General features: G+C 39.8%; 1 protein-coding gene across 1 annotated transcript in view; it reads left to right on the top strand.

Moving 5' to 3' along the window:
• The window catches only part of Chd6 (chromodomain helicase DNA binding protein 6), a 206,508-nt gene that overhangs the window by 66,475 nt on the left and 126,303 nt on the right, over nucleotides 1-13,730 (top strand). The window contains 1 exon segment of the mRNA XM_047538643.1: nucleotides 4,815-5,335. Within this exon segment, the coding sequence (XP_047394599.1) occupies nucleotides 4,815-5,335 (521 nt within the window).

Consider the following 13,730-nt stretch of genomic DNA (forward strand, 5'->3'; position numbering starts at 1 on the left):
ATTATTGTGATATGATTTGTATTCCCAGTCATTTGACTCATTTTTGTTTTTTGACATGTTTTGGTTTCTCCTTTATTTGGCTATTCCTTTAGGCTAGTTCCTCCCGTTGCTGATTTGCATCGTTGATTTCCATCTCTTTCTCATGGAATATTTTGCTGAGAATGTTCTGTAATGCCGGCTTTCTTTTTGTAAATTCCTTTAGCTTTTGTTTATCATGGAAGGATCTTATTTCGTCGTCAAATCTGAAAGTAAGTTTTGCTGGGTGTAAGATTCTTGGTTGGCATCTGTTTTCTTTCAGGGTTTGGTAAATGTTGATCCAGGCCCTTCTAGCTTTTAGGGTCTGGATTGAAAAATCTGCTGATATTCTTATTGGTTTCACTCTGAATGTAATTTGATTCTTTTCTCTCGCGGCCTTTAAAATTTTGTCTTTATTTTGTAAGGTATTTTCATAATAATGTGCCTTGGTGTGGGTCTGTTGTAATTTTGTATATTTGGAGTCCTATAAGCCTCTTGTACTTGGTTTTCCATTTCTTTCTTCAGATTGGGAAATTTTCTGATATTATTTCTTGAATAGATTGTTCATTCCTTTGGTTTGTTTCTCTAAGTCTTCCTCAATCCCAATAATTCTTAAATTTGGCCTTTTCATGATATCCCATAATTCTTGTAGATTCTGTTCATGATTTCTTTTGAACAAGATTCTGTTTGGTCAACTTTGTTTTCAAGATTAAATATTTTGTCTTCAATGTCTGAGGTTCTGTCCTCCAGGTGTTCTATCCTATTGGTTATGCTTTCTATGGAGTTTTAAACTTGGTTTATTATTTCCTTCATTTCAAGGATTTCTGTTTTTTTTTTTTTTTTTTTTTTTCAGTATCTCTAACTCTTTATTGAAATGATCTCTAGCTTCCCGTATTTGCTCTTTTAACAGTTGATTGGTGTGATCATTTAATGCCTGCATTTGCTCTTTCATCTCCTCGTTTGCTTCCCTGATTGTTTGAATTATGTACATTCTGAACTCCCTTTCTGACATTTCTTCTGCTGTGCTGTCATTGGGTTTTATTGATATAATATCTAGGTTTGTTTGGGACATTTTCTTCCCTTGTTTTCTCATATTGGTAGATGTCAGTGGGACTCTGAGATATTGCAGATTTCCTCTGTTGGCTTATAGTGTCCCAGTAGATTTCCAGTATATCACCTCCCAGCCTTCAGTAGCCTGAAGTCTTAGAGGAACTTGATAATGCAGTGCTTCCGAAGAAAGCTGCCCCTAGCCCACTACTGGTTCCAGGGCTTGGAGCTGGCTCTGTGCGGAAAGGCTCTCACTGGGCGGTCTGCTCCGAGAAGCTGGCCGTGAAAGGAGCCTGCCACTGGAGGGAGCAGGACTGCTTGGGGAAGTCCCTGGCTGCCCTATCCTGGTCCCTGAAGCTGCCTGCGGGCCAGAGCTGGCTGCTGGTTCTGTGCAGACAGGCTCTCACTGGGGGGCCTGCTCCAAGAAGCTGGAGAAGCTGGCCATGTGGGAGGAGCCCACCGCCGGAGTGAGCAGGGCTACCTGGGGAAGACTCTAGCTGCCCTGCCTTGCTCTGAGAAGCCGCCCCTATCTGGGCCTGCCACCCAGGCCGAGCTTCACCCGGTGGGGGAGACTCACCCCGTGACTCTATTTTAGTCCGAATCTCTCAATGCCTCCCCTTCTTGAATCCTGGGTTCTGGAGCGACTGGAGATGCAGTCACCCTCTAGTTCGCCATCTTGGATCGCCCTGTGGAAAGAGCCTGTGGCTGGAGGGAGCAGGGCCGCCTGGAGAAGTCTCTGGCTGCCCTGCCATGGTCCCAGAGGCTGCCTGTGGGTCGGAGCTCTCCGCTAGCTCGGGGACTTGTGGCTGGCTCTGTGTAGAAAGGCTTTCACTGGGGGGCCTGCTCCGAGAAGCTGGCTGTGTGGGCTACTTTACCCTTTTCAACATTGTGTGTGCTGCATTTCTTGGGTTTCTCTTCTCCCTCTAGGATGCCCAGCTCTGCCACTCTCTAGGAATATAACATTGGCAAGTTACTTCATTTCTCTGAGTTATATTATCTATAAGGTGAGGGGGATAGAGAAGACAAATCATCTGTGGTTCCTGGGAATGAAATTGCTGAGACATCAGGTAGTTATACGTTTAGTTTTAGAAAGAACTACCTGACCTTTTCTTAAAGCAGGGGTATATGCCTTATATTAACATGTTTAATTAAGTCCTATCTTGCTGGTTTGGTCATCTGGCAATGTGTTACGGTTCCATGAGAGATACAAAATGCTCAGTGAAATGAGCTTTAACTTTTGTCAGATAAAGAGTTGAAATGAGAGCTCCTCTAATCTTCCTTTTCTCTCTGTACAGAATGGGCATCTTTATACTGACCTCATAGGATCATTGTACAGATTAGAGATCATTCAGTATGCATCATACAGTCCTAGTTTAGCCATATGACATGTGTGCAATGAGTATTAGCTGTTGCTCTTGTTTTATTGCCTCTGATTGAATCCCCCTGCTACCACCTGCCTCTAGCTTCTCTGGATAATTCTCTCCTCACAGAAAAGGCCTTGACATTAGGTATGAGTTGAAGAAAGTCTTGAGTGACCTACAGCAAGCTACTTTGGTAGAATTAGGTATTTTTATGGGTTAACTTGAAAGCCTCTTTAATAATCAAACCTATGTCTCAATTTTTTCGGTCTCTCCACCCTTGTATGCTATGAAACTTGATCCCCTCAGGACCAAGTGTCGCAGAATTCAGTAATATCCTCAGGATGGCCATGTACAGGACCGAGGCTTCATTGGATACCTGTCCATTACTGATGATTTCCTTCTTGCCTTGAATTTTATTTAAAAATCTTTTTAAAAAAAATTGTACTAAGAAACACATGACATAAAATACATTTAACCATTTTCTGGTATTTGATTTTAACTTCATTTTATGTCTTCTTAGCTCCTCTTTTTCCTAAAACTCATCTTAAGTGCTAAATTAGCAATGAGGTAATGGGACTGAATTATTTTCCCTTCACTCACTTCTTCTCCCTCTACCCTTCCCTTCCTCTTAAATAAGTAGTGAGTCCTGCCAGAACAACCAATTCCCTCTGAATTTAGACTTGTTTATGAGGCTGATCTTTTATTTTTTATAAAGATACATTTTTTTTTTTTCTTCATCTTTTTCTTCTGGATTCTCAGTGTTATGTTTGAGGGCATCAGGCTGGGGAAGGTACTGGAAAAAAAACAGAAGGGGAAACATGAGCTGAATTTGCAGTCCCTGTCACTACAGGGTGGGTCAGGAAGTGTGAACACAGACTGGGTAACCTGTACAGTGGAGGGCAACCACACTGGGCAAGTATTTGTGTGCCTTTATCACAGTCCTCTTGTTAGGAGAGCAAGCTTCTCACAAATGGTACTGTTCGAAGCCATCCCTCTGAAGACAGTTGTAACCATCTTCCTGGAAAGCCTGCTTGTTCCCTCTTGGACTTTCCTTCAGTCGTTTCTTTGTTCTAGTCCAAGGAGAGAGTGCTGTTCCCTGGAACTAGCACCTACATTATTACTTGATTATTGCCAACCTAAGCTTGGTTATGAAATGGCAAATAGTTATTGGAACAGCAGACCGGAAAGTATGAGGTGAAACTTCTACTTCCAAGTGATGTTCCCTTAAAAGTGGTCGCCTTGGGAGAGTGTAATCTTTTGAAATAGTGCTCAAAAACAGCTTTGAAATTTCCTTTGTAGGGCTGCCTTCAGCACCTGTGATGCATTCTTTCTAATAACATCTATCACAGTAAAGCTCTCTCCTATATGAATAGTTTGGTTTTTGCAAATGGCCAAAAGTTATTTGGGGCTGAATCTGGTTACTGAGTTAGATAATCATATGGAACACCACCATTTTTAGTTAAAATCAAAAGCAAAATTTGAATGATCCTGATTTTCTTCAAAAATCAGCCTATCTGAATATCAGTGCTCCTTGAATGATAGGTAAGAACAACATTTGGGGAAATAAAGCAACATTTCAATTTGACACTATGTTCTTTTACCCAGTGATACCAGTTATTCCCAACCAAGGTCTCAGAGTGCATTTGAATGGAAGTTTTTTTTTTTTTTTTTTTTTGCGATGCTGGGGATTGAACCCAGGGCCTTGTGCATGCGAGGCAAGCACTCTACCAACTGAGCTATATCCCCAGCCCTTGAATAGAAGTTTTTATGTATGACCTATTCTGGGTCAGAACGATGTGCCCAAGGTTTTGTGCCTCCTAGTGACCTCTAAAGGTATTCTGTGAAAAGCTGTTGCTTAGTTGCCTATTTGGACATAAAACTTAAAAGGCCTTTCAAATTTCTTCATACAATGTAGAAATCCTTCCAGTTTTTATATACTAATTAATTTAATTAATTAATTTGTGTATTTATTTATTTTTGCAGTACTAGGAGCACACACTTTACTTCTGAGCTACATCCCCTGTCCTTTTTATTTTTCATTTTGTGACAGGGTCTCATTAAGTTGCCAGGACTGGCCTTGAACTTTCTATCTTCCTATCTCAGCCTCCTGAGTAGCTGGGATTATAGGCATGTGTCACTGTGCCCAACTTATTTACCAACTTTTTTGCATAACATTCTGTCAGCACCTCACTACAACTCCATATGAGCAACAGCACTGTGTCCCACTTGCTACCGTATCCCCAAGGCCTAATACAGTAGGAACTAACACATAGTAGGGAGTCAGAGTCAATAAATACTTGTTGAATAAGTCCATGCATTCAGATTTAATAGTACTCTTTGTACAAAGCATGCAATAGACAGGTAACATACTTGTTTATCTTTCTTTTACAGTTGTCAAATTTAAAGGTTTTGAATCACTCCCCAATGTCTGATGCCTCTGTCAATTTTGACTATAAATCCCCATCCCCATTTGACTGCAGTACTGATCAGGAAGAGAAAATTGAAGATGTTGCCAGTCACCGTCTGCCCCAGAAGGACCTGTATGCTGCTGAAGAGGAAGCTAATACCCTTTTTCCTAGGAAAATGATGTCCCATAATGGGATGGAGGACAGTGGAGGTGGAGGTACTGGAGTAAAAAAGAAACGGAAAAAAAAGGAGCCAGGAGAGCAAGAGGGTGCAGCAAAGGGAAGCAAGGACAAGGAGCCCAAGCCAAAGAGGAAGCGAGAACCTAAAGAGCCAAAGGAACCCAGGAAGGCCAAGGAGCCGAAGAAGGCCAAGGAGCCCAAGGAGCCCAAGCAGAAGGATGGTGCAAAGAAGGCACGGAAGCCCCGGGAGGCCTCAGGCACTAAGGAGGCCAAAGAGAAGCGGAGCTGTGCAGATTCTACAGCCAGGACTAAGTCCAAGAAGGCCAGGTACGTGCCTATCTCCTTGCCTCAATCCTTGCTTCTGCCTCTGTGGGGCATTTGCCTTTGGCGTTAGCTCAAGCCCCCAGACATACCTTCATCACACTCCTGCCGTCCTAAGCTTCATACCTCACTGGAAAAAATGGGGGGTGGGGAGATCACTTAGCAGCAGTGCACAGGGCTGTCCCTGGACGTTGCTGTTTTCCAGTTGCATTCCTGGAGTTACTGTGCTTTAAAAATGACATTTATGTTTTTTAGGACACTCCCAAGAATTCTCTACCTTCTTTGGATAGCACCCATCCTTTTTGGTCTTGTACTTAGTATGTAACATTCTTTATTTGGTCTTACCTCATGTGTAGGTGTGCCATGCACTTGCTGTTTCCATATTAGCTTCCAGCCAAAAATGAATATCTTCTCTCACCTCCTGGTGAGAGAGATAACCTTAATTAATACTGGTCACAAGATTTTTTGCTATTACCTTTGGATTAAGAAGAATTAAATGTTAATGTGCACAAGTTGTAAGGAAAGGGACCTCTCAGGTATTGGTACAGGAAGGGCAGGGAGTTTTGGAACAGCAACAGGGTAGAGGTGGAGGGTGCACAGGGATAGGAATCAGGGGTGCAGTGCCTGGCAGAGCTGGAGGTATGTGTGGAGTTCCCAGTGTAAGAGCACTCCCCAAGATCCCAACTCTTGAGTGTAGAACCATTCCTGATCCACTTCTGTAGTTCAGGATCTGGCACAGTGCCTGATCCTTCCACAACTGCTCAGGAAATGTTGAGTAAATGAGGCCAGAGGAAAACAGTGACTTGTAGAGATCAGAGGCCTGAATATAGAGTCACTGCCAAGTGAGTGATATGGGAGAACCTGTCAAAATAGCAAATGGCACCCCTTACACAGGGAATTCAGTTTTGTCATCTTTGTACAAAATCATCTTTCTAAATCCTCTATACATTACATTATATTTAAACTTTTTGAGGATATGTTAAAAAAAAAAAATTGAATCTCAAGGAATTTCAGTTTCCGAATCTAAAATAGAGGCAGGGTATCTCTATTATGTCAGACCAGAAGTATCCATAAAATATGATGAGATTTAATGTGAAATGCTAAGAGAAAATAACATAATGAGAGCATCGTACCTGTGTTGGGTCAGTCACAAAACATTTTAAGCGTAGTGTGCTACAACTTGGAGTTTATTGGATGGCTCATTTCTTTTTTTTAGAAGGATAGTTTATTGGGACCATATGGGTAATTCCTAATCTAAGTAAAATTTTTGCCTTATGATGGTCACTCCCTTCTTCCCCATAGGAGATTTCATCTTTTATTCTATCAAAGTGTCAACTGGGGCAGGAGTGGGTTGGGAGGGGTGGTCCTAAGAATGTAGTTTGCAGAAAATGGCCATCAAATATCTTATACTGTAGAATGCCAAGAGGAGTAGGTAAAATAAATATTCTAACAAAAAATTATAGGTTTTGTTATTAATTAATCTAGGGAGCATACTTTGATTTTTTGACTTCTGCAATAATTTTCACTTCCAGGTTACTTTGAAGAAGCTGCAGTGGTTCTTTAGAGTAATATAACATGTTTGAAGAAAGAGAATCAGACTCGAACTTGTGGAATTGCTTGTTTTGGTTTTACAGAGAATAGTAAGGAATCAGGACAGTGTTTGAGAATTACAGTAGTCAGAGGAGGTGTCATAGTCCTAGTAGGGTCTGGCTTTGGTTTGGAAGGCAGTAAAAAGCCATAGATCTCCGAGCTCACCTAGGCCACAGGACCTTTGATGCTCACAGTGTTATCTTCTTAAAGAAATTTGCCTTTATGTTATATGGGATATGAAACAAGGTGATTGTGTATAGACATTGTCATAAATTCCATTTTGAAGGAATGGAGTTGTTTCACAGAACAAGATTGGGTATCAAATGTATAAACAAAGCAAGGATTTCTGATTAATGAAAGACTTATTTTGATATATATATATGCCACACACACATATATATATAATATATATGCACACACACACATATATATATATGCATGTAGCATTAATTAAAGGAACATGATCTAATCAAGGCTGAATAAAAAATTAGTTGGAGAAGCACTCATAGTATTTTTGAGGTCTGTTAACTTAGAAGACAGCAGAATCTCTTAAGATTTTAAAGTTCAGGAGACCTCCTTTGAGAAGAAGCTTGACAAATAGGGATGATCATCTCTTAGAAATGTGGACAAGTTTTGCAAGCTTTTCTCTTTATTTTGGGGCTGATCTATCATTTGGGTATGATATCAGTCTGTAATATAATAGAATTCTTCTGTGTACCAGATATGGTTCTGGACTGGTTAAGCTTTGACTTCCTTTATAAAATTGTTTTGGTTCCTTTAATTAATAATCCCACTGGTCAGCAGAACCAGTTTGTTTATGAAAGGACATTAATTGATAAAAATATGTTAGTAATTAGGTCTTAGTAATTAGGTCTTTGTTCTTCTTGATTAACTCTTGCAGATTGGCTCAAGTGCATGTTTTGGTTTGAATGGTTACTGACTTAGAGTCCACATAATACTTGATGACTCTAAATGAGTCACCGAATGCTCAAATTACTATAGGAACTCAGCCACTGATTTGCAGATGTCAACTTTTTCTCCTTCCATCCAGCTGCCACCTGGCTAGTCTTTCTGGAGCACTGCTATTATTGTATTTATGTTGGCAGTTGGTAATGGTGGTAAATCATGCCTTTTCCCCACCTCTTGATTCTAAATCATTTGAAAAATAGTCAACAGAGATGAGATCCATTTATCAGCTTTGTTACTGGTAGACTGAGTTGATGATCTTCCATTACCTTGTGGCCAGAATCAGGCTTCTTGTTATTCCCTTGACTGAGTTTATGTACCAAACTGCAAGAAAATGTTGAAGCAGAGCAAGGGCCACTGAGCCAGGTATATTCCTTTCTTTTGCCAGTCTTGCCAGTTGGTATGTCCCTAATCAAGTGAGATGAATTTGAAGAAGGACAGAAAATGTGTTTCTAGTATTATGTCAATGGGAATAAATATGCTTTTCCTTATGAAACATGGGGATAGGAAAATGAGATTCCCTCTAACAATGTATACCTGTTTAGAAGCTTTTGGTGATTTCAGTTTTTTCCAGGACAAAAATCTAAATTCTTTTTTCTGTTATTCAAATCCTTTGGGATCTGAGTTCTCTCTGCTTTTCCACCTCTGACACCAGAGCTTGCCCACTAGATTGATCTCATTAGCCCTTAAAAGGACTGGACTCATTTCTCCTTTGAGTTACTCTTTCTGTTTCTCCCATTTATTACATCCTTTGTCCTTCTTCTGGAATACCAAGTCCTTTTCATTCTTTGGGTCTGAGTACAAGTCCCAGTTCCTCCACAGAGCTTCCTCAAATGAGTGTTCCTGTGTGTTCCTTCTGAACTTAATAGCCACTTGGAGCCTCACTATTCATTATAAATCAGACTTTAGACTTGAGAAGGATAAAAAGATCTAGTTCAATCCTGTTGAACTGTAGCCAGGGAAATGGACACCTATATAGAGAAATGACTTCAGGTCATTGCCAGGGTGTGTTATAAACCCAGGCCTCCTGATTCCCAGACTTGCATATTTACTTCTGCAGTAGGCCACATCTTGATCCTTACCATGGTTTTTATGTAGGTATGACCTGCTTCGTGAACAAAGTTAGGTGTCTGAGGTTAGGACCACCATATCTTTTATAGTCCTGGGTATTGATCACCAGAGATGTTTGTCAGATTGACATATAGTATTTTATACATGTAATCTAATTATAGTCTAAGAACCAGTGGATAGAACTCTTCTCCTTGAAAATAAGACATATGAAATATCTTAGAATAATTTCCCTGGTTAAATAACATTAGGTGGTATCTCTATTTTATAATTAAAGAAATGGAAAATTTGAAAGTTAAGTAACTTGTCAAAGGCCCAGACTAATGAGCAGCATTGTCAGATTTGACTCCAGGATCACTTGACTATGAAACCCAATTCCCCCACAGTTTTGTATGTCTTTATACCCTGCAAAAGAAGGTAAGGAATGGAAATGGTAGATATGAGATCAAAGAAATTGGATTTTCTTGGTAAGGAAATGGACCCTCTTGTACAGAGTTTTAGTTTGCAAGCTCCCTGGTATCCTTCTAAGAGCTAAATGCTCTAGCCATTACTAGGTAAAAGGGAAACTTTTACTGTTTCCCTTTGCTTTGAGTCAGCAAACAGCTGAACATGTTTCTCCTAAATGGTGATAGGCAGAATCTAGCAAATTTTTCTTTTCAAGGATCATCTGAATAGTGATGAATATTGGAGCTTAGGGAATAAAAGTCCAAATGTCTAAGTAAAAGACACTTTTTTAATTTTAAACTATCCTCTGATCCTTTCCCTCCAGATTACTTTTGAGTGTAAGTTTCGTTCACCACTTAAGCAAGAAAATTCCTCCAACCAAGTTAGGCTTTGTCAGTACCCTGATTCTAACATTAAGATTTCACTTATTATAACTTATTTGCTTGTATTGTTTTTTAATTACAGTACTTTTTTTTTCCAAAGGGGATTGAGTTCTCTTGCATAAGAAGACATACATAGGGGTGTGTGTGTGACACGTGTAAGCACATTTACATGTCTATACATACATGGACGCATGACTGTAAAGCTGGAACCAGGGGACCCATAAAGCAGGTGTCAGATCATGTGGTACCATGAAATATTGATAGACGGTTTGGGGAAATGATATGATCTTAGAAAAGGAACATGCTAGTTCCTCAGGAAAACCCAAATATTTACTAATTGAGAAAGATTTCTCACTAGGTAATATTACGTGTTGTATTGGATAGTGTCCTCAGTAGCAGTTTTTGCTGCTCATGCGTCTACATGCCTGTGAGTTTCATATTTCTTAGAAACCTTTAGTTTTAAGTGAGTTCTGGGTGGTAAAGCACAGCTTGGCCAGCAGGAAACCCATTCTGATTATATCTGTGGCTTCCCTGTGTTCTGACTGGATGCCCGGGAAGCAGGTACCTGAGGGGTAAGTTGATGTTCAGCCCTTTGTTGTCCCCAACAATCTGCAATCCAAAAGTCTCCCAGGTAACTAGAGCATAACTGATTCTTTGACCATCCTTTGAGAAATATGGGTCCCAAACGAAAGACCACAGAGTAAATGGAGCATATTAAAGCTTTTATATTCAACATCTGCTAGGAGAAAGCTAAAAACGAGAAATGGAATGGATGTGTGATGATCCCCAGTCTCTACTTCAGCCTTTCGCTTCCATTTGTTTTGGTTTGTCAACCAGAACAAACTTTTCGTCCAATCCAATACGCTTAGTGACATTCTGGAAGAAAGGTTTTGCCTTTCTCTTTTCCTTTGTGTGATTGCTTCTGGAAAGCATCAACCCCAGGTCTTCTGATTATACAGTCCTTGGAAGCTGTGTGGTTGCTTCTGCCTAAGCTGATACTGCACTGCAGGGGAGGGCAGAAAAGGCAGCTAGCTCTCCTGATGAGCAGGCAGCTGCCTTGCTGTTCAAAGGCCAATCATCTGTCTTTACTTAGAGTGGAGATCTTTAATTGAGACAGATTTTAAGCTCAAGAGATTCCATTGATGAGCTGCTTTCTTTTGAGAGACTTGTTCTTACATTCTGATCATTTATTAGAACAAAGAAGACAAATATTCTGAGTAGAATCCCTGTGCTTGGGACCCACAGCACTGTGTGATAAGTAGGACAGAAATCTACATGATAATGGCAAAGACTGTCCTCTCTGAAACTGTACACAAAAAGTCTCCATTCCTCTTTTTTAAGAATAACCAAAGGGACTGGGATTGTCCCTCAGTAGTAGAGCACTTGCCTAGCACGGGTGAGGCACTAGGTTCAATTTTCAGCACCATATATAAATAAGTAAAGGTCCATTGACAACTAAGAATGTATTTAAAAAAAAAAAAGAGAATAACTGAAGTGCTTACTTCATCCTTCTCAGAGTTTGTTACATAGGGACCTTTACAAAATCTGTAAGGAAACCGTTATTAAATAATAATGCTTGATAAATATCTGCTCATCACTTACTATATCTTTAATGTCTTCTATGTGTCTTACTTTGTTTACGACTATTTTTATCGAGAATTTATTAGTGAAGGAAGGTGTCACAGAAGTATCATCTGAGCCCCATCATTGCAGAGCTTTTTGTTGTTTTGTTTTTTAATTGTTCAGAGTTTTTCCTTATTTTTTTTATTGGTTAATTATAATTGAACATAATGGTGGGATTCGTATTATTTATATTAGTACATGCACATGATAACAGCTTCAGCTTTCTTGAATTAGAGAGTCTTGAAAGTATTCAAGAAGTAAGCAAAAATATAAACAAATAAAAGAACCTGGTATGACTGCATCCATAACAGCCAAGAGGATTTAGGGAGTCTCTTGGAAGAGGTGAGGATTAAGCCCAGTATAAAGGAATTAGTAGATGAGACCTGGTGGAAAAAGACCCGAAGACATTTCAGCAGATGTTCTTTGGGGCATTCCACTGTTACAGTGGTAGACAAAGCATACTTTTGAGTTCCCTTCTCTTATTGAAATGATAGGAAGAACAGAGAGGAGTAAATTCTTCAAAAATGAGAGAGGTCACTACATTTCTGAACAAGAAAGGCCAGTGCTATGATATTGGTGGGTAGATGCTATTGAGGGAGTCCTAGCCTGAGCACATATAGGAACTGTGTTTGTAGCAGAGGTGGAAATACTTCCTCCTAACAGTGGAGCTGGTATCTCTGAGTGGCTGGAGGCAGACCAGAAATGGAGGGACTGATTAAGCCATGTCTGCAGAGGGACTGCTTGGTTTGTAGCTCCAGGCTAATGGGGTCGGGTGGTTACTCTAAAGATATTGAGTAGTTTGACTTGGGGAAAGGACAAGGGCTCCAGTTAGAAACTCACATCTATCAGAAGGAGCACGGGGACCTAAATTCTCTGCTTTTCCCTGCCCATACCCTAAGAGTGGGGAAAGAAACAACCACTTAAGAAGTCCTGCCCATTTGTGGATCCCAGACCAGGCTTCCATTCAGGGGCAAGGCTTGTGAAGAAAGAACCTTTGTCCACAGCAAAGGAGAGCCTCAACACCCACCTGTATCATCAGCCTTGTGCAGATTTTAAGTTAGCATCCTCAGATTCAAGATGATAATTTGTCTGAAAAACAAAAATGGGTTATGAAAAAAAGAGCAATCACAAAACAAAGAACTAATAAAAATTAAAACATGGTTGCCTTAGCTAACAGAATTTTTAAAAATATATTTGAATGTGGCAGGAGTTTTGGAGGTATGTAAAATCCAAATTCATCAGCTTTACTGTCTGGATGTCAGAAATCTTTGCTTAATGTTGGAAAATAACAAACTAGAGGCATGAACATATTTGGAGTTAGGAGGAAGTGTGAGTCAAAAGCTGTTCTCCCTGGGAAGTGGAATTTGTTGCTTAGGGCCTGTTTGTACTTTTCTTTTGAAACCCTTCTACACTGTCTGAATTTTATTCTCATTTGCTTGGTCATAGGCATATGTGTGTGTGTGTGTTGTTTTTTTGTTTTCTTTTTTTAACTAGGATAATGTGAACAACCTCTCTGACCCTTTTTTGATGGTGTGCTGATGATATAGTTAAAGATCCTGAGAACAAGGGTAGATATGGTTTCATTTTGTCAACAGTGGACTTTATCTGCTTCAAAACAATTCACTTTTTGTGTTTTTTTTTTTTTTTTAACCAGTGTTTTTAAAAATCTGTGCCAACTTTGTTCTTTTTATACAGACTGAACTAATACAGGAGTTATTTAAATGTTGACTTAAGTGTGTAAATGAGCTTTTTCAGGGCAATATCTATTTTTCAGTCCTGTACTCCTGGAAGAAGTATCAAATCCTGAGGGAGAGCTGGGCTGGAAGGTACTCTGAAGAGTTGTTCCTTGAGTGGAGTAGTGGTCTTTGGGCTGTACTCCTTGGCCTCTATTTTTCCATGGAGGCAGTGATTGGGATCGGAAGCTATTTTCAGTGGTTGTGGTAGTAACTCATTCTTTCCTGCTAAGTCTCTGATGCACATTTAAAATTTTTTTTATTTTAAATGGGAAGATAAATCATTTTGATATAATGTATTTTGGTATGTGAGATTTTTCAATACCTAGAATCCACAGGTACAGAGTAAAATTTTGATTTTATTTTTACTAAAAATAGATACTTTGTGTCTTCTTGGGTTTTTTCCTCCTGTTCTGCCAGATAGTTTGTTCTAACTCTGAAAGCTGGAAAACAGCCTCAAGTGCCATTCAGTGGTGAGGGCCGTAGACCTTTGGATTGCTCAGAACTCTTCTTGGTTACAAGCAACAAAAACCCATCTTTAATTAGCTTAAGTTAAAGCTAATAATAATCAGGGGTCCGTGGGCTGAAAGAATC

The sequence above is a fragment of the Sciurus carolinensis genome, chromosome 2 (assembly GCF_902686445.1).
Source record: "Sciurus carolinensis chromosome 2, mSciCar1.2, whole genome shotgun sequence".
Lineage (NCBI taxonomy): Eukaryota > Metazoa > Chordata > Mammalia > Rodentia > Sciuridae > Sciurus > Sciurus carolinensis.